Raw genomic sequence first — 25853 nt, forward strand, 5'->3', positions numbered from 1 at the left:
CCCTCCACCAGGAGGTGAGCAGGCCGGGGGCCAGTAGGGATAAGCAGGTAGGGATCAAACAGAAGCGTAGTTGGTAAACAAGCCAAAAAGTCAGTAACGTGTAGTTGCAGGTAGGGATCAGGCAGAATCATAGTTGAGGAACAAGCCAGGGGTCGATAACGAGTTGTAGCAAAATATGGATGGCAGCAGGGTAGACAGGAGCGAGATACTGACTGGAGAGAGCACAATAATCTGGCTAACAGAAGTGCAAAGACATGGCTTAAATCAGGAAGTTCATGGAAGGAGCAAAGAATTCAAGGTTCAAGACAAAAAAGGTTCAAGACAAAATCATTTAAGGAATTGTCCCAGGAACTGTCCAGTATTTCAGGTAGCTCTGCAAGAAGGGACATTGCCTGACACAGAACAGATAGCGGGATCAAATCCAGGCCCTGACATATGCAGATCATGAGTTCTGATTTCACTTGCTTTAAACTTGATCTGGGTTGGGAACAATATTAGAACCAGAGAATCCAGAGTAACAGCTGAACAACTAAAAGTTTCAGTAGTAGGTCAGCAATGTTTGTCTACATTTTTCTTTTATAAATCATTTAATTTAAGACTGCAGAAAAGATGTCTAAGAAACACTGGTAGGCGGACGGAGATAAAAAGTGAACTCTTTTATTAAAAAAAAAAAAAAAAACATGGTTGATGAAAAATCATGACATTTGATAAGACCAGAATCGTGAATGTGTCTTTTATTTACTGTGGCTTGCTGTGGAATTTTGTTAAATTACTTGTTGATAAAGGGTCCCTCATCTTTATTAATAGAATGTTGTTCTTGAGCAGCCTTTCTGCTATATACAGACTTATGAAGAGACAGGAGCAACGTATACAGCATTAGCATTCACTTCTCATCACGGTTCTGTTAATCACTAGCTGTTAGTGTATGTCTATAGTTGGGTGATAGACAAGGGACAAGCATTTGTTTCACTTAATTGTGGGTTTCGTATGGATGAGCCGATCTAAAATGAGTTTCACCTGAATGTGTGAAGCTGGTCATGCGTGGCAAACTATAATCAGGGCGATATTTTTGCTATGACACAGGATAAATTGTGTATGGAAACCAGATAAATGCTACCAAGTACATATTATTTGCAGTCTTTGTACAGTGACCTGTTTTAGCAAGCATACGCTGATTTTAAGTAGCCACATTTCTGTGTCGCTGACCTGTAAATTTGGTACTGAAAGTTCCCTCTAATAAGATAGTGTTGTATCGCATCTTTAGCACCTCACACAAATATATGTATAAATACTATTTATAGTGGATGCTTTTGTCTCTGAGAGAGCATTCACCTCATCATGACCAAATAATGCACTTGTGCCCATAGGTGTTATTGGGTTAAACTAGCTGGGGGATTTGATATTTTCAAAAGATTTGCTCATAATGGAAAGAAACTTTGCCCTGGTATCCTTTATGAAACCATGTGAAGTACCTGGAAACTTTATATACCCCTGTTTGCTATACCTAAAGTTATTGATGCAAATAGAGTTGTTGGACAGAATGGACCTATTAAAAATGAATTGAAATCAACAAAAAAACTAAGAATATTAGTAATATATGTGTGATCCATTTTTATCTCCTCCATTAAGCTTTGCTTATCAGTATGACACTATTTAGCAGTGATGGTGGACTTTGGCACTCCAGATGTTTTGGAACTACATTTCCCATGATGCTCATGCACTCTGCAGTGTAGTTGAGCATAATGGGAAATGTAGTTCCAAAACATCTGGGTTGCCAAGGTTCGCCATCACTGCTCTATAGCATTACATGTACAAAAAAAAAAAACACTACAAAATAAAAGTAGAGGCAGTAAGCATCTGCAATACATGCACATACCCCTCTTGTTTTTTTTAAGACAAAGCAAGTAAAGAGGACACCTTTATAATCTGCTAGGAATGCATGTGTCTCCTATTGTTGGCTAACAATACACAACATTTTTGTGGACTAAAGTGTGTCAGCCCACCCAGTATTCTTTATTCTTTTTTCGTGGTTCTTTAATTTACCAAGGGTTTTGTGAATCTTGTTCAAAACCTGAACGTAGAGATTAATCCAATTGGAATCCATAAGGGGCATGAATCTTGTTTTTAAACCCTGGCAATTATAGGGTTTTAGGCAAACTAAGCTCAAAAAGACATCAGGAGCTGGAAACTACTATGGGGAATATGTACTGTTTGAAAAAAGTATTGTACAGTGGGAAGAGAGTACACAGGCGGGAAATTAAAAATACACAAGTCCTTTAAATAACATACTAGAAAGATGCCATAAAGAGTAACTCCACTTTTGTTGAGAATCGAGAACATTCCCCTCTGAGAGAACTTGTACATTGCAAGGTTTTTAACAAAATTTGTTGCAGAGTCATACCTTTTGTTATTCTGAAGAAATAGCAGTGTGCATGTGCAAAGAGAATGGGCATGGGAGTGATTTTTTACATATCAATCACCTGCTGTATTTGCAGGGTTCTAATTAGGAAAGTGGAAGGGTCTGCATTTTTTTAGATGTGATTTCCCCTTAGGAGTATCTCACTAAAATGACATTTCTGTTGCAGGGGATGCCCAAAATCTGATTTGTATCTTAGTTCATATGTCTGATAAAATCAGTAAGCCAATCACACAAGCAGGAAATTACATTTATGGGGGACGTTCTGTAAACCATCTGTGCACAGAACACCTCCAAGTTGCCATATTACATTACATTTTACACAAAATTACAGCACTGCAACTTTGTTTTGTTATATAGCCTACTTTCTCCCTGTACCTGTTACCTCTGAACATCAGAATGCTATATACTACAAGCTTGTGTGCAGTTATTCATTCTGTCTCCCTACTAGAAGTTTACGGTTAGGATTTACATACACTTTAAAACTAATTGACGTAAGAAAAGAGTTCTTGCTCTTGTGAGTGCAACTTACAATGTTTTACAAGTGTTTGTTTTTTTAATACTACACTATGGTGGCCCTTGCGTCTGTTTGGTTTTACCATTTTGTTTTCCCCTAACCATTCAGAAGCTGCTTTGTGGAGTGCTGTGGTCCCAGTGGATTTTTACTGGGCCATTTTTTGTGTCATATACCTTTGGTTTTTGTGATAGCACAGTAGCCCTACAACCCCTGTATGGTGTTTATGGCAAGCCTGTTTGACATTTTATTATCAAATGCATTTTTATCTTACATATATAGTTCCGTTTTTTATCTGAACTTTTGGTCTGGAATACTTGGGATTGTTGTCCCAATTGCATGGTCGAAGCAGGTATATTGCTACTTTGACACCATACATTATCCATCATCTAATAGGGCCTCTAGTTCTGGTGACAGCCTTGGATTCCCTCAACTTGGAGGAATTTCCTCTTGCTACCTGTTTTGGCAATGGGAAAGGAAGTGAATGGAATCTCCCCTCTGGGACACAGATAACAAAAAAACAAAAAAAATGATGGGGTTTTGCTTTTAGTTACGTTTTAAAGGGGTTGTAAAGGAAAAAAAAAATTTCATAATAAGCATCCATTACTTGCAGACATTCTTCTTTTCACTTCCTTATTGTTCGTTTTTGCTCAGAAGTTGCTCTATTTCTTCTCTGTTCTGTTCACTTCCTGCTTGTCTGATTGTTACTGACCACGTGAAGGGAGGCTTTACTGCGGTGGTCAGTAACGTGCTCGCCCCCTCCTGGCAACTACATCTGTGCGGCAGGACGCTCTTTATGTGTTATAGACTTCAAGGAGGCGTGAATTACTGGGCGTGCCGCAATTCATACTGGGAAATGTAGTTCTTACATTAACGAGCGCCGCAAACCAGGAATTGAATGAGAGAACAGAAACTAGAATGCCAGAGGTGATATAGATGAAGGAATTTAATAGATATTTACTCGTTTTTTAACAGAATTATTACACTATTCTGTCTGTCTACCTTGCAGACATTCATTTTAGGCAAAATGTTTTTTTCCTTTACAACTCCTTTAGGCAAATTGTATAAACCTTAATAACTTTCCTCAGCTTTTGCCTACTTAACTATTTTTTTTGCCTTTTTTAAGCATTGTCATTTATTGTGTTTTTATGTCCTTTGTTATTTTTTTAGCATTGCACTAAAAATACATACATTAGTGAAGTGAAGTGACTAACCTCAAGTGATACGCAGAGATTAAACAAAACCTCCTACATAAGTTGCACCTGTTTATCTGCAACACTCTTCACTACATCTTTTTATAGTGCAGAATTTATTCAGCTTGTCTAAGCTTTCAGAAAGCAGGGGCTAGGGAGCTGAAATAACATAATGCAGAGCTCAGTGAGAGCTGATTAGAAGGAAGGGACATACCCCCTTCACACATCACACAGGAACAGAACTGAGGCTGTCAATCACAGTTTATGTGCTGGAGCTCCCTCCTGTCACCTTTTTACCTCTTGGTATCAGGAAAACTTGTCTAAAGTGACTCATGCGAATAGAAGAACAAAGTAGTGGATAGAAATGATACTTAGTTCTCTGGAGTGAGAAAAATGCACACTATAGATGGATATGAATGTTTCAGGTCTGAGGTTTACCAAAATCAAAAGGAAAATGTATCAGGAGGTTGAAGAAAGAATTGTTGGGACCATTTTCAGAGCCAGAAGTGTCTGCTAAGTGTAAAGCCTATTTCCAGAGAAAGTTAAACCTCCTCCCATATCTTCCTCCCACCCTCTTCCCCTTTATTTTAATGTAAAAAAAATGTGATTTCATCACTTTACTGCAATCTTCAAAACCAGAGAGTATACATGGGACATGGGCATCTAAGGAAAGACCTTCCCACTCTTCAGAGAGTAGAAAAGAAGACTATGGATTTTGGAAAGTAGAGGAGCACTATCAGAGTATAAATTGTATAACATTATTTCCTAATTAATTAATTAAGATTCTAGCCATTAGCTGTACTAAGGCTTTACCCCAGAGCAAATCTATAGAATCTCTTATATCTCTTGATAATACAATGGAAAGATAAGATGTGAGGAGTTGCTTTGGGATACTGCACCTTGCTTTAATTTTAATTATCATTTAATGGCACCTGCTTGAGGTGTATAAACAGGTGAAGTAAATATACAAATTGCAATGCACACTTGTCAAGAAAGGCATTTTTTAGATTTTGTTCACAACATTTTTTCACTTTGCATAGTCAGATTGTTTATAGACCTTGGTAGCAAAATTGCTTCTCCGTTGCATGGATACTTATAGTATCCATAATCCCCCCCAAAAAAGAAAACAGTGTTGAAAAGAAATGTGCTTTATATAAAAGGGGGCTATAGCCTAGGGGTCCTATATGTCAAGGAAGGAATTGATAATAACAGGAACATCTTTCTGACAGCTTTGTCTAGTTATAAGCCACATTTAAGCTACATTTCCTCAAAGGTAAAAAATCATCCAACAAAATCTTGTTTGTAGGTAGATTCTTGTTAATTTAAAAGGACTTTTCACCTTTTTGTTACTACATACTACTAAAACATAACTTTTTTTCAAAGAAAGGAAGATGGAGTAAAGCTAAATTATTATTTTAAATGACACTAAACAATATCCTTATTTTCCATAAATAATCCACAAACTTCCACTACTTAATGGCTCTGCAATCTATTTTTTATGAAACTATCTCTTACTGAGTTTTATTACCTCCTTGTAATGTCCTCCATGAGCTCTCAAACCTCTCCTTTTCCCTTTAGATTCCATCTGTTTGGAATGAACAGCGAAGCTTAGTTGCGGTCATGTGCACTAGTAGTATGTAGTCCCTTGTCCATCTTGGGAGCAAGGAAGAGAGGGTGGTTACGTCCGTACATATAGTGGGTCCATGGAGAATGAATGTAACCATTCTCCAACAGGAAGACAGATGACATCAGCTTAAAAAAAACAAGACTTTGTAAGGTTTGGAGTAGAGTGGCAGCAATAGAAGATTTTTTGGGGGGTAATAGTGTATACGTAATTGAATAGATTTTTTAAGTGTTACTTTAAGTGCTACTTTAACTTATTTCAAATATTTCAAATTTTTACCACTTTATATCAACACTACCACTTTTCATGTTAAACTTGTATAAGTAGGAGAACATTTAACAGAGAAATAAGGTGAAGGTTGGCAGAACAAAAAAGCAATTAATTTGTCATTCAAGTTTTCAATGTTTCAAACAAAACAAATCTCCCTGTGCAATTATAGATACATTTGGATGGATATTCTTTCTTGATTCTATCACGGCAGTCAGATTCATTTTTTTGTATGGATGCTGTAAATGTGTATAGCTGTAGTTACAAGTTATCAAATTCCACTTTGGAATCCTCTATTAAATTTACCATAGCTAACTTGTGTGTTAGGGAATTTTCCATTTTAAAGAGATTATGTCAATCTCTAGTTGAAGTTCTATACAAGAGAAGATCCAGTATGCTTTCCTTTCCAATGGCCCTTGTCTCCTGCCTCTATTCTGTTTCCGCACTGACACTTCTGTAAAACTCTTCAGAATTTGCCATGTCTTTTTCAGTTTGGTCTTCGATACTGTTAATTTCTATTTTCCATCTGTTACCCGAAAGTCATATTGTGAGATTTAATATCTCAGATATGATTTGGGTTAATGAGAGTTCTTTGACCAAGAGTGAAAGCTTTAACACAATAACAAAAATGGATTAGTGAGTAGTAAGAAGGTCTAAACTAATACACGGCAATTTATCTATTGTACAGAAAAAGGAAAAAAAGCATAGATTAAATGAAGGAATACTGAGTATAATACTCCAAACTAATATACTCAAAATTAATATACAAACAGCGAAACAGACAACGCATAGGGCAAGCATATACACATATAAGTGCTGGAGTTGTCCTGATATTTACCAGTGGTTTAGTGAAGGTCCCCTGTAAGGGTTGGGTCTATGCTCCCTTCTTTCTCTCTCCCAAGAATTAAACTAATATAGATCTATCTCTCATAGACTTGCTTGGGGCCATTCTCCATTGGTGGAACTATCTTACCCCTCTCCTTCATCCGGGCAAATCTCATCCAGGATTGGACAATTTCTGCATCTCCTAAATTTAGCATAACTCAGCCCCTCACTAGCACCTCCTCTCCAGAGGGGGAAATTAATTATGCCAGGTCATAACCTTCTTTTGAATGGGGCATTAGGTATGCAAGGTCATACCCTTGGCAAATTGTACATTCCTGAACAGCTGGCCATATTCTCTGCATATCTATAGAGTGCGTCTTTTGAAGTAGATATAGTGTTCACAGGCCTGTTCTAGATAGTTATTTTGGCCCTGTATAGTTTGCAATAAGGAACTTAATTTAGATGTTGTCCTTTCTCGCATATAAGTTTATAGAAAATAGCAGAGTAGCCTCTGTGGTGGCACCTACATGTTTAGCCCAACCTAACATTCCTGCACTTCAAAAGAAACTGGTAAATCAATTAAATTCTCACACTAGAAACTGAAAATCTGGTTCCAATAGATGTGTACGTATAGCTATATCAAAGCTATATCAGTGGTGCCTGATATTAAAAGATATTACACGGCAGTAATAATTGCAAGATTAGTGGAATGGGCAAACACAAACACAAATAAGAGATGGGTAAAAATGGAAAACACGTTGCACAAGACACAGTTAGGGAAAAATATTTGGATACCACCTAAAAATAGAACACTTAATTCTGACACGCACAAGTTAACTAAAATTGTTTTCAAAGTATGGGATAGATTATATCGACGGGAAAAGTGGGAATACAATTCTCCATTAATCCCATTGTCGGGAACAAGCTTTTTTGTCCCAGGCAATGGGACACGGATGGCAAGATATATGGGAAAGGCACAATTGAAAGATATAATGACACAAGGGCAAATTAGGACAGGACTAGATTTAACAACAATGCATGGGTGGCAGCAGGTTAGCGAGTGGGAGTACCTGCAACTTAAGCACTTAGAAAGCACAATTCATCAACCAATTAGAGAGGAGAAAACCCTGAACCCAATTGAAAAACTTTGCAATGTTAAAATGCCTATGAAACATTAAATTTCTCAAACGTATGATATACTAACAGATCTAGAAGGGAGGGGGGTTTTACCTTATATAAGGAAATGGGAACAAGATTTAGCAATAAAGTTAGAGGAAAAGCAAATGATAGAAGCAGTTTACAACTATGCAACAGATATTACTACGATTGAAGCCAATTATAAGTGCTTGGTAAGATGGCATCTGACCCCGGAAAGAATCAATAAAATTCAGCCAAGTAGATCCCCCCAGTGTTGGAGGGACTGTAAACAAATGGGAACAACAATACATATTTGGTGGGAGTGCCCAAAAATAAAAGAGTACTGGTATAGTATTTTAGAGTACATTGAGGTTATAACCGGGGAAAAGATCCCTCAAAATGCCTGGAATGTGTTATTCAATGGGAATAATAAAACTAAAGAACAATGTCAGGCCCTGATTCCAAAACAATGGCTTTGAGTGGGGAAGCCATCTATAAAAGAATGAATACAGAGGGTTGATTATATATCGGAGATGGAGTACCTTTGCAGCAGAGAGCAGAGAACGGAGAAAATACATCGATTAATTTGGAAGAAATGGTATGAGTTTAAACAAACAGAGAACTACGTAGTAGCTATGATAAAAATGGAAGTGACTGAAATAAGCTTAAATGGCGAAAATACCGGATCTTAAGGGGGGGGGGGGATGGTAAAAAAATAAAAATTTTATGTATTTTGGAGTGTAAAATAGCTATATCAAACCATTAAAAAAAACAATATCTCATACCACTAATCCTTGTTACTTATTTAAAAGTATATATATACACACAAATATTTAATAAAATAGAAAAAGTGCAGCGCAAAACTCAAATATATAAATGATACTGGTATACTCAAACACCAATACCATAAGTGTGAATATGAATATGCAGAATAAAGGGAAAAAAAAAAATATTAAAAATTAAATACAATTCAAACAAACAGTCCAAAAGTCCATAAGTGACAGAAGATGAGTGAATTAAACGAAAATAAATCTCCACCACGTGACAATCCACCAAAATTTTGAAGTGATCCCTCCACCGTTGTAGATGGCTACTCTCACCTTCATATATGGACCACTGAGTTAACAGATGGTCAATAAAGCAAATCAAATAGGCAGGTCATGAACAGGAACCAGGCTGATGTATTAGATCCTCATAAGACAACCAAACCGCAAAGGACAGGTGCATGTAAAGAGATAATCACAGACTAAGTGCTCACTGTTGCAATGTGTGGATTTATTCTTTAAAAGAAGCAAAAGTCAGGCTACTCACATTTGGCCAGACAAAAAAACGGCATGAAGTAACAATCTTTAGGAATGAACAGCAGATGAGCGACGTGATGTTTCAGGCTCCTAAACCACCGGACGCGTTACGTTATATCAACTTCCTCAGCAACAAATATTTACAGTTGTTAATGGAGATTACACATAATCCTCATAAAGCAACACATATTTAACTAAATTGCTAAAAAAAACACTTTGTGTGGGTACAATAGAGCTATATAAAGTAAATGAACATCATCTTTCTAGAACAAGAATCAGAATGGGCTAAATATTAAACTAAACATGTTTTTAGTTTTGGATGAAGTAGAGAGGGATTAGAACACATGCCAGGTTTTTATTGCTGTCTGTTCCCCCATTAGGGAGATTCACCCTCTCTATGTGCCATGTTTATTGTTAGCATCAAACGTGAAAGCAAAAGAAAATCCCAAATTCTGGGTTGTCCCTAGAAAATAAATAGAGGGGGGATTTTCCAATGTAGACTCTAGTTTTAGTGCCCTGGGGTGCCCCAATGGATTCCCTTAATTTGCAGGGATTTATTTTTATTTCTTCTCACTTCCTGAAGTGACAACCAGACAGGAAATGAAGGTAAATCTCCCCAATGATGACAGAAAAAAAACTGACAGGGATTGTAACCCTCCATTACTTTATGAGAAAGCTGCAAACCAAAAAAGTGTTTTATTTTGTTGTATAATTGTGAACTATGGTAGCGACATAAGAAATTATTCTTTGCTGCTTTGTGACAGTGAATTTTTACCTGGCGGCTAAGGATGAGCCGAACACCCCCCTGTTCGGTTCGCATCAGAACTTGCGAACACACCAAATGTTCGTGTAAACTTTAGAACCCCGTTAAAGTCTATGGGACTCGAACATTTGAAATCTAAAGTGTTAATTTTAAAGGCTAATATGCAAGTTATTGTTCTAAAAAGTGTTTGGGGACCTGGGTCCTGTCCCAGGAAACATGTATCAATGCAAAAAAAGTTTTAAAAATGGCCGTTTTTTCAGGAGCAGTGAATTTAATAATGCTAAAAGTGAAACAATAACAGTGTAATATTACTTTAAATTTCATACCTAGGGGGGGTGTAAAGTCAGCATGTGAAAAAGCGCATGTTTCCCGTACATAGAACTGTCCCTGCACAAAGTGTCATTTCTGAAAGAAAAAAAGGCATTTAAAACCGGCTTTGCGGCTCTAATGAATTGTCGGCTCTGGCAATTACAGAGATGATTCATTCATAAAAAATTAAAATAAAAAAGCTGGGGGTCCCCCCAAATTCCATTAACAGGCCCTTTAGGTCTGACATGGATATTGGTTATTTTAAAGTGTCACCGGCGCAAAAGAAATATATCAAAACTGTGCTTGATCTGCTGCAATACTGTGTAAGCCCTCAAAGGAGGGATTAGATGTGCATAGAAAGGAAAATGTTATTGCGCTGATCTAACTCTCCAAAGAACTCTCTGGGAATGCTTTATATACTGTGAACTATATTAGTGCACAAACAACCATATAAAAAAATATATAAAAAATATATATATTATATCAGGTACAGCTATATGCCCGATATGTTATGTGAATAAACTTATGTGAATTAATCTAATACCAAAATTAATAAATAAAAATAGAAATAAAATATATACATATAAATGTGAAATTCAATACATATGTATAGCATAAATAGTGCTGTGAACACAATACTTAAGGTGCGCCCCAAAGTTTGATGTCAGCTTAAGCTTCAATGCACCATAATATTCCTGCGTGGAAGAAAATGGCCCTTTCTGAGGCTCAAGGCTGGCCACAGTGAAAAAAAACAAACCGTAATACAAACAAGAAATCAGAAAGCAGAAGTGAAAAAAAGTCCCAAATATAAAATACAAAGTGCACCGACTGCACTGGGAACTCCAACCCTAGAACAACAGTCAATATTTCTATTGTTCCATGTGGTCCAATAGGGTATGTGGGATCAAATGCTGGTAATACTGGTTACATATAGAAAGGTGCAGCTATCTCTTCCACCCGACAATGATGTGCCACCATCACCAATGGATGAACTCAACACTCACCAGACCCCGGATAATAATAAGCCCCACAAACTTTAGAACCCCGTTAAAGTTTATGGGACTTGAACATTTGAAATCTAAAGTGTTAATTTTAAAGGCTAATATGCAAGTTATTGTCCTAAAAAGTGTTTGGGGACCTGGGATTTTTTTTATTATTAATAAAGGATTTTTTTCTACGGTGTCTGTGTGTTTTTTTTTAACTATTTACACTTCCTTCTTGAAATGGTAGAGGTACAGTGTACCCCATTACCAATTCACATAGGGGGGGGGCCAGGATATGGGGGTCCCCTTTGTTAACTACTTACAGACCGCCCACCGTCGTTATACGTCCTCACTTTAGAGATGAATATCTCGGTAACGGCAGCAGCTGCTGCCACAATCGAGATATTCATCTCTTCTGTGGGCGGCCGTGTTAACGATAATGGCGGTCTCCGCGGCGGATTCGCCGCGAGATCGCCGTTATCGGTGGCGGGAGAGGGGCCCTCCCGCCGCTCTCCCGCGCCCTCCGCCGCTTACCGGAGCCGTCGGTAGCGGCGGAGGAGATCGCGACCATCCGGCAGCTGAGCGGGGACGAGACTGAAGGAAAAATCTCTTTCGCCCGTCCCCATAGCTCTGCTGGGCAGAAGTGACGTCAAAACGTCAGTCCCGCCCAGCGTCTTAGAGAAACATTTTTTTTTTGTCATTTAAAAAAATGACTCTTCCAAATTTTTTTTTTTTTTTTGCAATTAAGCCCAAATATGAGATCTGAGGTCTTTTTGACCCCAGATCTCATAATTAAGAGGACCTGTCATGCTTTTTTCTATTACAAGGGATGTTTACATTCCTTGTAATAGGAATAAAAGTGATAATTTTTTTTTTCAGTGTTAAAAATTCTAAAATAAATAAAAATAAATGCGAAAAGCAAAAAAAAATTTTTTTAAAGCGCCCCGTCCTGACGAGCTCGCGCGTAGAAGCGAACGTATACGCGAGTAGCGCCGACATATGAAAACGGTATTCAAACCACACAAGTGAGGTATCGCCGCGATCGTTAGAGCGAGAGCAATAATTTTAGCCTTAGGCCTACTCTGTAACTCAAAAAATGCAACCTGTAGAATTTTTTAAACGTCGCCTATCAAGATTTTTAAGGGTAAAAGTTTGACGCCATGCCACGAGCGGGCGCAATTTTTAAGCGTGACATGTTGGGTATAATTTTACTCGGCGTAACATTATCTTTCACAATATATAAAAAAATTGGGCCAAATTTATTGTTGTCTTATTTTTTTATTTAAAAAAGTGAATTTTTTCCAAAAAAAGTGTGCTTGTAAGACCGCTGCTCAAATACGGTGTGACAAAAAGTATTGCAATGACTGCCATTTTATTCTCTAGGGTGTTAGAAAAAAAATATATAATGTTTGGGGGTTTTAAGTAATTTTCTAGCAAAAAAAAATGGTTTTGTCTCGTAAACACCGACTCTGAAAAACAGGCCCGGGGCTAAAGTGGTTAAAGGGGTCTTCCAGATTCTGATAAGCCCCCCGCCCGCAGACCCCCACAACCACCGGGCAAGGGTTGTGGGGATGAGGCCCTTGTCCCCATCAACATGGGGACATCCTCCCCGTGTTGAGGGCATGTGGTTCAGGAGAGGGGGGCCGCACTCTGTCCCACCCTCTTTTCTGCGGCCGGCCAGGTTAACGTGCTCGGATAAGGGTCTGGTGTGGATTTTTGGGGGATCTCCACGCCATTTTTTTTTAAATTTGGGGTGGAGTTCCCCTTAAAATCCACACCAGACCTGAAGGGTCTGGTATGGATATTTGGGGGGAACCCCACCTCATTTTTTTTTTAATTGACGGCAGGGTTCCCCTTAATATCCATATCAGACCTGAAGGGCCTGTTAATGGAATTTGGGGGGACCCCCAGCTTTTTTATTTTAATTTATTATGAATGAATCATCTCTGAATTGCCAGAGCCGACAATTCATTAGAGCCGCAAAGCCGGTTTTAAATGTCTTTTTTTCTTTCAGATATTACACTTTGTGCAGGGACAGTTCTATGTACGGGAAACATGCACTTTTTCACATGCTGACTTTACACACCCCTAGGTACGAAATTTAAAGTAATATTACACTTTTATTGTTTCACTTTTAGCATTATTAAATTCACTGCTCCTGAAAAAACGGCCGTTTTTAAAACTTTTTTTTGCATTGATACATGTTTCCTGGGACAGGACCCAGGTCCCAAAACACTTTTTAGGACAATAAATTGCATGTTAGCCTTTAAAATTAACACTTTAGATTCCCATAGACTTTAACAGGGTGTTCCGCGGCTTTTCGAATTTGCCGCGAACACCCCTAATTGTTCGTTGTTCGCTGAACAGGCAATGTTCGAGTCGAACATGAGTTCGACTCGAACTCGAAGCTCATCCCTACTGGCGGCTCAGACTCAGTTTTAACATACTTTTTATAGTCTCAAGTGTTATAGTAGAGATCATTGGGCTAACTGTAAAATCAAGTGGTAGATTTTGTTTTTAACCTTGGTATGAATGTACATGCTTTCTGTTTTTTTGCTAAGTATCTAAAATCTATAATCTGTTGATTTGTCTCACTGAAAAGTTCACACAACCTCTGCAAGTAACAAATCTTCTGTGGACTTTAATGTACAATTACAATTTATTTACTGTGTAGCACTACCCCTGTAGGAGCTGCTGGTTTAGTTTTGAGCCTACGCTCTGCCTATCAACCCCAGAAGTTTGGCTCGAACCCTCCCTTGGCACAACTGGACAATAATGTGATCGTGGAATCCACTGCCAGTAGGGAACCACAATGATACCATACAGTACTATATATACTGTATATATATATATATATATATATATATATATATATGCAATTGAATACTGTTACCTTGATGCTGGTCACCTGCCCACAACAGCAACAGAGTCCCACACAAAATGTAATTTAACCAAGGGTAAAGATGTTTACTTGGTGAAGAAAATAGAACAGAATTTACACAAGCAACATTTGACTTCAAACAGGGCCCTGTAAGAGTAAATGGTATAAAGTTTTATATAACAGGTTCAGAATTTTGCTGTACAAAAAGACCTAGTCAAACACAACCTGAGGTCAGACCTGAGTAAGTACACAGTTGAGGAACCCCCCAATGCAATGAAACTAGCAATGGGGTATCTCTCCACCAGGTCCCACCTAGCTCACTGAAATAAAAAAATGACAATATAAGTGAAGACAAGCAGTTAAATCACACATATGAGTTTGTAAGCGCTTTGGCTCCCTCCAGTGAGCAGTTACACTGACAAGCATCTTGTTGCGTCAACTTAAGCAACACACTGACTTAATGATTGTTCCTTCAAGTTCAAAGTAATCTTCTGCTAGCTTTTGTTGGTGCACTTGGGTATTTGTAATCCAACAAGGTATATGAAGAAAGGAACAAACACCTAAAATATGTAATGGCAAAAGAGGTGCTGCTCCTTCCAAAGCGCTATGTCGCTCACAAGGTGCTGGTGGATAGGTGACTCCGGATGCTGTGGAGTGGAGGTCGGTTCCTCTCCCTGGTCCGATCAGCAAAGATGTGGCAAGGATCCCTCAATCAGGTGATCCGGTCTCCGCAACTTGAGGCCCAGGCTTCTCAGGCCTACAGTGGGTGACCGCGATATTGTGTCAATCTCGCTCCCTTTCTCGGCGAGATTGACCACCTGCGAGCCCCATCGCGGGAGCCAGCGCTGAGCTGGCTTGCCGCGATAGAGACAAAGACGTCATAGAAGTGACTTGGATTCCCGCCAATTCTAGCGTCGGCATTTGGTATGCATTCCTGAGAGGGAGAACTCCACGGCAAATTTTAAATAAAAAAACTGCATGGGTTCCCCCCCAGGAGCATACCAGGCCCTTGGGGCTGGTATGGGTTGTAGGGAGACCCCCCCCTACGCCGAAAAATCGATGTAGGGGGTCCCCCTACAATCCATACCAGACCCGTATCCAAAGCACGCTACCCGGCCGGCCAGGAAGGGAGTGGGGACGAGCGAGCGGCCCCCCTCCTGAGCCGTACCAGGCTGCATGCCCTCAACATGGGGGGGTCGGGTGCTCTGGGGCAGGGGGGCGCACTGCGGGGCCCCCCCACCCCAGAGCACCCTGTCCCCATGATGATGAGGACAGGGCCCCTTCCCGACAACCCTGGCCATTGGTTGTCAGGGTATGCGGGCGGGAGGCTTATCGGAATCTGGGAGCCCCCTTTAATAAGGGGGCCCCCAGATACCGGCCCCCTACCCTAAGTGAATGAGTATGGGGTACATCGTACCCCTACCCATTCACCTGCAAGCAAAGTGGTATAAACACAAATAAACAACACAGGGTATAAAAATATTTTATTAGTCTGCTCCGGAGGCCCCCCTGTCTTCTTTAGCTCTTTCAGCAGGGGAGGCTTCTTCTTCCGCTCTCCGGGGGTCTTCTCCGCTTTCCGGGGGTCTTCTCCTGCTCTCCGGGGGTCTTCTCTGCTCTCCGGGGGGGTCTTCTCCGCTCTGGGGGGTATTCTTCTCTGCTCTCCGCTCTTGACTCGGCGCACCCCGGTTCTTCCTCCCGCTGTCCGGTGCCTTCTCCTTCAGGGCTGGCCACCGCTAGTATAGCGGCGGCCAGTCCGCTGTTCTGTGACGTCTTCTTCTTCTCTTCTCTTCTTCTGCCTTCTCCCGATGTTGACCCGTCGCCTCTTCTCGCTGCAATGACGGGTGCGCGGCTTGCATCAGTTTTATAAAGGCCTCACAGTCCCATCAGGGAGTAGCTTTATGTTCGGGTCAAACATGAGTTCGACTCGAACATTGGCTGTTCGCCCGTTCGCCAAATAGCAAACTATTTGGTGTTTTTGCAGCAAATTCAAAAGCCCCGCAACTGCCTTTAAAAGACTATAGAAGAAATCAAAAGTGCTAATTTTAAAGGTTAATATGCAAGTTATTGTCATAAAAAGTGTTTGGGGATCTGGGTCCTACCCCAGGGGACATGTATCAATGCAAGAAAAGGTTTTAAAAACTGATGTTTTTTCGGGAGCAGTGATTTTAATAATGCTTAAAGTGACACAATAAAAGTGAAATACTCCTTTAAAATTTATACCTGGGGGGTGTCTATAGTATGCCTGTAAAGTAGCGCATGTTTCCTGTGTTAATAACAGTCCCTGCACAAAATGACATTTATAAAGGAAAAAAAGTCATTTAAAACTACTCGTGGCTATAATGAATTGTCGGGTCCCGGCAATACATATAAAAGTCATTGAAAAAAATGACATGAGTTCCCCCCCAGTCCATTACCAGGCCCTTTGGGTCTGGTATGAATATTAACCGGTTAACGCCCGCCGCATGTACATGTACGTCCACAGAATGGCACGTACAGGCATATGGGCGTACATGTACGTCCCCGCCGTTCCGCGGGTCGGGGGTCCGATCGGGACCCCCCCAGTACATGCGGCGGTCGGTAACCCGCGGGGAGCGATCCGGGACGACGGCGCGGCTATTCGTTTATAGCCGCCCCATCGCGATCTCTCCCTGGAGCTGAAGAACGGGGAGAGCCGTATGTAAACACGGCTTCCCCGTGCTTCACTGTGGCGGCTGCATCGATCGAGTGATCCCTTTTATAGGGAGACTCGATCGATGACGTCCGTTCTACAGCCACACCCCCCATCAGTTGTAAACACACACTAGGTGAACCCTAACTCCTAAAGCGCCCCCTGTGGTTCACTTCCAAACTGCAACTGTCATTTTCACAATAAACAATGCAATTTAAATGCATTTTTTGCTGTGAAAATGACAATGGTCCCAAAAATGTGTCAAAATTGTCCGAAGTGTCCGCCATAATGTCGCAGTCATGAAAAAATCGCTGATCGCCTCCATTATTAGTAAAAAAAAAAAATTAATAAAAATGCAATAAAACTATCCCCTATTTTGTAAACGTTATACATCTTGCGCAAACCAATCGATAAACGCTTATTGCGATTTTTTTTTACCAAACATAGGTAGAAGAATACGTATCAGCCTAAACTGAGGAAATTTTTTTTTTATATATATGTTTTTGGGGGATATTTATTATAGCAAAAAGTAAAAAATATTGAATTTTTTCAAAATTGTCGCTCTATTTTTGTTTATAGCGCAAAAAATAAAAACCGCAGAGGTAATCAAATACCACCAAAAGAAAGCTCTATTTATGGGGGGAAAAAGGCGCCAATTTTGTTTGGGAGCCACGTCGCACGACCGCACAATTGTCTGTTAAAGTGACGCAGTGCTGAATCGCAAAACCTGGCCTGGGCATTTAGCAACAAAATGGTTTCGGGGCTTAAGTAATTAAGGGAAACCCCGACCCCCAAAAAATGGCATGGAGTTCCCCCCAAAAATCCATACCAGACCCTTATCCGAGCATGCAACCTGGCAGGCCGCAGGAAAAGAGGTGGGACGAGAAAGCGCCCTTCCCCCCCTCCTGAACCGTACCAGGCCACATGCCCTCACCATGGGGAGGATGTCCCCATTATCGGAATCTGGAAGCCCCCTTTAACAAAGGGGACCCCCAGATGGCGGCCCCCCTATGTAAATTGCTAACATTTCACCCAACAAAGTGACAAACAAGGTAAAAAAAACACACACACAGTCCTTTAATAAAAAATCAAAAACAAACTCCAGCGGTGTAATCCTTCTGCGACCCGGAGCCGTCGCCACGAACGATACAGCCTCCATAGGAAGCACCAGGTCGAATGTCACACGACACATCTAGCAGCTCCTAAATTAAAAATTACTCGCAGCAAAAAATTAATTGTCGGGTCCTGGAAATAAAGATATAAGTCAATGAAAAAAATGAGATGGGTTACCCTCCGCCCCCCCTCTGACTCAACGAGTTTTCTGGCAGTTTCCCCGTGGATGACCCCGCCCCCCTCTGACGCATCGCAGGAAACCCCTGTTGCGTCAGAGGGGGGCGGAGGGTAACCCATGTCATTTTTTCACTGACTTTTATCTGTATAGCCGGGACCCGACAATTCATTATAGCCGTGAATAGTTTTAAATTACTTTATTTCCTTTAGAAATGTCATTTTGTGCAGGGACTTTTCTAAGCATGGGAAACATGTTCTACTTTACAGGCATACTATAGACACCCCCCATGTACGAAATTTTAAGTAATATTTCACTTTTATTGTTTCACTCTAAGCATTAATAAAATCACTTCTCCCCAAAAAACTGTCAGGACCCGGGTCCCCAAACACTTTTTATGACAATAACTTGCATATTATCCTTTAAAATTATCACTTCTGATGTCCCATAGACTTTAACAGTGTTTGCGTGTTCGAACACATTTTTTGCCTGTTCGCATGTTCTGCTGCGAACCAAACCGGGGGTGTTCAGCTCATCTCTAGTGATCATATACAAAAAAATTGGTATGAAGGGAATGCATGAAAATTGTTAGGATATTTGCACACAGGATCTAAACACTGATGCATCGTCGTCTATAGGACAATGCACACAGCTATGTAAAAATCAGTAATTCAGCGATAAGTATAGAGTCATAAAATATAAAATTTCATGTTTGAGTGGAGTAATTTACAAGCATACACATGTGTACAAATATACAGTACTGTATATTGCATCACTGGCAACTAGAAGAGGAAGAAGATGAATGTTTACACACCCTTACGTGTGTATATGCAAGGTTTTTGTTGAACATTTTACTCAGGATCCCGAATATAAACATCAGTCAATTATTATGCCTGTGTGCAAGAGGTCGTAAAGTTATGGACCTCTCAGTTTCAGAACCTGTGAGATGTCCATTGGATACCATAAGCAATCACAGAGCATATACAGTGGAACCTCGTATTACGAGCATAATCCGTTGCAGGAGAATGCTCGCAATCCAAAGTACTCGCATATCAAAGTGAGTTTACCCATTGAAGTACTGTAGATGGAAACTAAAATAATTTGTTCCGCATTGACTTCAGTGGCATGCAATACAGCATGTGGCCAGAGGTGGGGGGCTCCGGAGAGCCTCAGAAACACACGGAAAGGCCCGAGGACAGCTCAGCTGACCTCGGCAAACCTCGGAAAGGCTTGGGAAAAGAGTGTTTCTGAGTCTTTCTAAACGGCTCCGCTCGGGGGTTCCGGCGCCCCCCACCTCAGGCCAAACGCGGTATTGCACACCACTTTGGCTTGAATCCTGCTCGTTTTGCGAGGCAACACTCGCAAACCAAGTTAGAATTTTTATAAATACAGTGCTCATATTGCGACACGCTCGTTAACCGTGTTACTCGCAATCCAAGGTTCCACTGTAATGTTTAATTGTATAGTATGTTTATTATAACTAAATTAAAGTTTATATATAGCCAAAACTTGGTTGTCTTTATTTTGAATAATGTAGGAAGGGTTTAAATCCCTTGCCAGTTAATTTTTTGCTGTCTGTGTACGATTGAGAAATTTTTCTTTCATTTTCTTTCATTACTGTCCCAGATACTTAAAAGGGAAGTTCAGAATTAGAAAAAAAAATAAACAATTATATTAACCTAGGTGATGCAGAATGTGTCCCCCGCTGGCTCTGCATTGAGAACTGTGACAGGACCAAGATCTGAACCCACAACCTCTGCTGCATCTCTCAGTAGGTTTTCTTGTTGAGCCACAAGATTCTGGACAGCCCCTTACATGAATCCTTGGACATACTTACTTTCTATCTTGTTTCTGATGAACCTTGAACTCCCTACTCCCTCCAGTAACTTCCTTTTTTTTTGTAATTCCTGTTTGCCAGATTATACCACTCTTGTCTAGACAGAATCTTTATCTTTTTTTCTCCTGCTGGTGTCCGTATCTTCACTTCCACTCCTTACTGACCTTGGATTGTTCCTCGACTACACTAATGTGGCGTACAGACGATCGGACATTCTGACAATAAAACCGTGGTTTATTTTCCGACGGATGTTGGCTCAAACTTGTCTTGTATACGCACGGTCGCACAAATGTTGTCATAAATTCCGATTGCCAAGAACGCGGTCACGTGCAACATGTACAACGGCACTATTAAAGGGAGGTTCAATACCAGTCGTGTTAGTAGAAGTTTGGTGAGAGACGATTCGCGCTTTTCATCCTCGTGCTTTTCAGTTCGTTACAGCGTGACAAATGTGCTATCTCCATTACGAACACTAGTTTTATCAGACCGAGTGCTTCCATCTCATACTGGATTCAGAGCATGCGTGGAATTTTGTGCGACGGAATTGGCTCCACACAATCGGAATTTACGAGAACGGATTTTGTTGTCAGAAAATTCGAGAACCAGCTCTCAAATTTTTGTTGTCGGAAATTCCGACAGAAAATGTCCAATGGGGCCTACATACAGTCAGAATTTCTGACAACAAGCTCCCATTGAATATTTGTTGTCGGAAATTCAGAGCGTGTGCACGCAGCATTACACTTACACTTGATCCCAACCTTAAACCATTTGATAACGACCTTGACTTGTTCATCAACTAGGCTTACACTTGATACACTTGATCCCAATCTGCAAGAATTTGTTACTGACCATGGCTTGCTCACCTCTAGCGTAACCCATCTCTCTCCACCATCAAGAGCTATGGTGAATACTGGCTAGTGCTTAGACCTCACACCTTGGGTGAGCCAGCGTCATCCGCCAGGGTGATACGCTTGTGTTCTTAACCTGCTGGTTGGTGGGAAGCTTTTGACCTCTTGACTGCTATAGCTACTGGTCTCTGAGCCTGACTCCTGGTTGTGATAGGAATTCATCTGATCTGTCATCAACTCCAGAGGTGAAAGGGGAGGATTGTGTTGACATCTAACAATACCGCTGGCCCTGGGAATTGCTTTCTTCCTTTACACAGTGGCTGTGCAATTCACTTTGTGTATATATGAGTATATGTATTCCAAGTGTTTTAGTGTTTAGAAAATGTTGGTTTTATTGCACTTTTGTTCTTCTTGCTTGTTTTGCGATTTATGTGTATTATTGTGCTGTTTTAAAGAAAGCTATACGATCATCCAGTGTATTAAGCACTTAAGACTCGGACCATTATGCAGGTTAAGGACCTTGCCCCTTTTTGCGATTCGGCCCTGCGTCGCTTTAACTGACAATTGCGCGGTCATGCAACGTGGCTCCCAAACAAAATTGGCGTAATTTTTCCCCCCACAAATAGAGCTTTCTTCTGGTGGTATTTGATCACCTCTGCGGTTTTTATTTTTTGCACTAGAAACAAAAATAGAGCATAGAGTAAAAAAAATTGCAATAAGCGTTTATCGATTGGTTTGCGCAAAATGTATAGGGCTTACAAAATAGGGGGTAGTTTTATGGCATTTTTATTAATATTTTTTTTTACTACTAATGGCGGCGATCAGCGATTTTTTTCGTGACTGCGACATTATGGCGGAAAATTTGGACACATTTTTGGGACCATTGTCATTTTCACAGCGAAACGTGCTATAAAAATGCACTGATACTGTGAAAATTACAATTGCAGTTTAGAAGTTAACCACTAGGGGGTGCTGAAGGGGTTACGTGTGACATCATACGTGTTTCTAACTGTAGGGGGGCGGGGCTGGACGTGTGACATCAGTGATCGTCTTTCCCTATATCAGGGAACAGACGATCACTGACATTGCCACAATGAAGAACGGGGAAGGTGTGTTTACACACACCTCTCCCCGTTCTTCAGCTCCTGTGAACGATCGCGGGACACCGGCGCACTCGGGACCCCACGGCTGGGCTCTTAAAGAGGACGTACAGGTACGTGCTTGTGCCCAGCCGTGCCATTCTGCTGACATATATCAGCGTGAAGGGGTCCTTAAGTGGTAAAGGAAGACTGTTTGGACACTAAAATTGGACTCTGTCTTATAGGATTGGCATAACACAGATTTAATACATTTTTTGTTTTTCTAATTGTAGAGGCAGGGTTTGTTTGTACCAATGTACTCTACAAAACCACAGTTTATATTTACCAATATAGACAACTGTTAAAATTAATAAAAAACAAACAAACTCAGAATTAATTTGGTTTCCTATGTTGTTGTGCCCTGGATTAGTTTGACTATGTGCTTTCCCAGCCAAATCAAACATTTCTACAAATTAAAAACAACAGATTCAAACATGTCCTGAACATTTTGTCTGTTGGTAAAAAAACTTTTTCATACTGACAGTTCAGTATATCAGGATATGTTAATCTGAACCTTTAGCCTTTGGTAATAATTTTAACTTTTCTAAAACATTATGTGGAATACTTTTATTATAGATTCACACATTATTCATGCAATTTTTGTTTACATTTCTGATTGCAGTTAAAATCCCAACAAGAAGAACTTACATAGATCCAGACACATGTGAAGACCCTATGCAAGCTGTTCACCTTTTTGCAAAAGAATTGGACAACTCCAGCATAAAAATAGAAAGAATCCTTGGTACAGGTATGCTCAAATATGTAATAAACACTACATGCATGAATACCTATAACCTGCTCAAGAGGACCAAATAGCTGACTTGGTATTGTTGTTATTATTTGATGTTTGATACATAAATAATTGTTCTTGTGTTGGTATCAGGAAATTATAATTAAGTTTGCAGATGATTAAGGCCTCATGCACACTGGACATTTTCTAAACTCTCCTAGAATCCTCCCTCCGGGCAGCAGTGTTAGCGGAAAAAAAGCCTGACACATGTAAAAGTGTGTCATGCTTTTAGCAGTGTTTACCCCCATTTACCTGCGTAAATGTTAGGGTGTTAATTAATTTTTATTGGACATAAAAAATAATAATAAATAGCTCTAATGCACATTTGGACGAGTTTACATGTGTTTACAAGTGCCAAGTGCCAAATGCCAGATGCCCTTATGAGCAGCTGTAAAAACATCCAGTGTGCATGAGGCCTAAGTGGAGTGAGGTCTGCCATATTTGGTGCCATATTCTTGAGTTTGTTTAATTCTTAAGGCTGGTTTTCTTTCTCTAAAATCAAAACTCAAAATACATTTATATAGTTTTACCTACAATGATCTTACTTCTGATTACTGTATTTATTGGCGTATTTCACTCACGTTTTCACCCTGCAAATCAGTTGCAAATAGTGTGTGCATGTTTTACGACGATACCCTGCAAATCGGTTGCAAATAGCCGATACTGCAATTTGGGCTGTCTCAGAGAGAACGGAGAGGGGGCAGGACGAGCTCCATCCGATTACATACAGCGACAATCTCCTGTTTACACAGCGGCCTCTGTAAAAGGAAGTCCCATCTCTTGGGCTGGCATTGGACCAGTGTTCTGTCTATCATAGAAGCCAGTGCAGGAGATTCTCGTTGTATGTAATCTGATGGCGCTCATCCCGTCCCTCCCTGACATAGGCATTAATCAAGCTGCATTGATGCGCAATTGTGAGGCTACAGATGGGCATTGATTAAGATGCATTGATGGGCAATGGTGAGGCTGCAGATGGGCATTGATCAAGATGCATTGATGGGCAATGGTGAAGCTGCAGATGGGCATTGATCAAACTGCATTGATGGGCAATTGTGAAGTTGCAGATGGGCATTGATCAAGCTGCATTGATGGGCAATTGTGAAGCTGCAGATGGGCATTGATCAAGCTGCATTGATGGGCACTTTTGAGGCTGCAGATGGGCATTGATCAGGCTGCATTGATGGACAATGGCCCTTATTTTGCTTCAAAATTCTTTATTTAAAATGTAAGTTTTCTTCCTAAAACTTCCCTCTTAAAATTAAGGTGCGTGTTATACACCTGTGCGTGTTATATGCCAATAAATACAATACTTTTTTTTCTTGCTCTACAGCTTAATGACATCTCTTACCAGTAATGAATAAATCAAGGGGGGTTAAAAATAATAAGGGAAAGGCATTAAACAAGGGTGTGGGGTTGAAGGGGAGCAAAGCAATGGAATTAGAAAAATTAATCATCAAAAAAAAAAGTGAGACGTGAGCATGATCACAGTACATTTAGGCCGCGTACACACGGTCGGTCCAAACCGATGAAAACGGCCCGAAGTCCAGTTTCACCGGTCCAAACCGACCGTGTGTATGGCCCATCGGTCAGTTATCCTTCGGACAAAAATTATAGAACTTGCTTTAAAACCGATGGTTAGTACACAAAAGCATCGTTTCAAAACATGCGCATGCTCAGAATCAAGTCGACGCATGCTTGGAAGCATTGAACTTCGTTTTTTTCAGCATGTCGTGTGTTTTACGTCACCGCGTTCTGACCCGATCGGGTTTTGAACTGATGGTGTGTACGCACATTAGACCATCGGTCTGCTTCAGCGGTGAACCGATGAAAACGGTCCGTCGGACCATTCTCATTGGATGGATCGACCGTGTGTACGCGGCCTCAGGCTCTCTTCACACTAGTGCAATGCGAGAACCCTACAAATCCAGCGCAGGTTCCTGCATCGCACCTGAATCGCACACTGTTTCCCAATGAGATCTGCAAACCCCTGCTGGAGTCAATGTAAAGTTAATGACACCCCCAGATCGGTTCGCAGATCGCAGTGTGAACTGGTGCAGGAATCGGATCGCATATGTGTGAACACCCATGTGATTCGATTTCAGTGCGGACCAAAAAAAGGGTCCTGCACCATTTTGGTGCGAATGTGATTTCAGCCATACAGTCTGTATGGCTGAAATTGCATCGCACAGACATTGTATGTAATCTGCACAGCAATGTGGTGCAAATCACATGCACTGTCTGATATCGCACTAGTGTGAACTGGGCCATAGGGTGTGAAAAAGATAAAGACCACAATGTTGAGAAACTTTTTATTTGTAGGTTTTTATAAGCAAGTAATCTCTCCATGTGACACTGGTAATTTAAGTCTAGGATTGTATCTAGCATGCCAGAACTGTTTTAACACTCGGCTCTATTGACGTCAATGAGTTTGATGTCAATGAGTTTGGATTCGACTTTGTGAACTTTAGTCACGTTTGCCAAATCCTGCTCAAACCAAGCCTGGTAGGTTTGGCTCATCACTAGAGAAGGGGTTCTCCAGCATCTACCATGTGATGTCACCATTTTAAACTGAATTAACTAACATCTATGTATAGATATAAGAATCTATTCATTAAAGTGATATAAAAGGTATTTTTTTTTAAATAACAAACATGTTATATTTACCTGCCCTGTGAAATGGTTTTGCACAGAGCAGCCCCGATCTTCCTCTTCTCAAGTCCCCCGCTGGTGCTCCTAGTCCCTTCTCCAAGTAGCCTCATAGCAAGCTGCTTGCTATGGGGGCATTCAATCATGATCGCTCCCAGGCTCCATTTTTTGTCCAATGGAGACACAAACTGGTATTCTCCTCATTGGCTGTGAGTTGTTAACAGCAGTGGGATGTGCATGAGAGCAGCCGCTCACATGCACATCGCTGGATCGCGATCAGGCTCGGGTAAGTATTGGGGGAGCTGCAAACTGAAAGTTTTTTTACCTTGATGCATAGAATGCATCAGGGTAAAAAACCTTCAGCCATTAGATTTTGTATAGCACTGTAGTGGAATGCATAACATTTTGTTGTAACATTTCATGT

The 25853-nt window shown here is 40.6% G+C and overlaps 1 protein-coding gene across 1 annotated transcript in view; it reads left to right on the top strand.

Moving 5' to 3' along the window:
• The window catches only part of LOC120926916 (ephrin type-A receptor 7-like), a 456597-nt gene that overhangs the window by 333565 nt on the left and 97179 nt on the right, over window positions 1–25853 (top strand). The window contains exon 7 of the mRNA XM_040337215.1: window positions 22616–22741. Coding sequence (XP_040193149.1) covers window positions 22616–22741 — 126 coding nt within the window. The remainder of the gene's footprint in view (window positions 1–22615; window positions 22742–25853) is intronic.

The sequence above is a fragment of the Rana temporaria genome, chromosome 2, assembly GCF_905171775.1.
Source record: "Rana temporaria chromosome 2, aRanTem1.1, whole genome shotgun sequence".
Taxonomy (NCBI): Eukaryota; Metazoa; Chordata; class Amphibia; order Anura; family Ranidae; genus Rana; species Rana temporaria.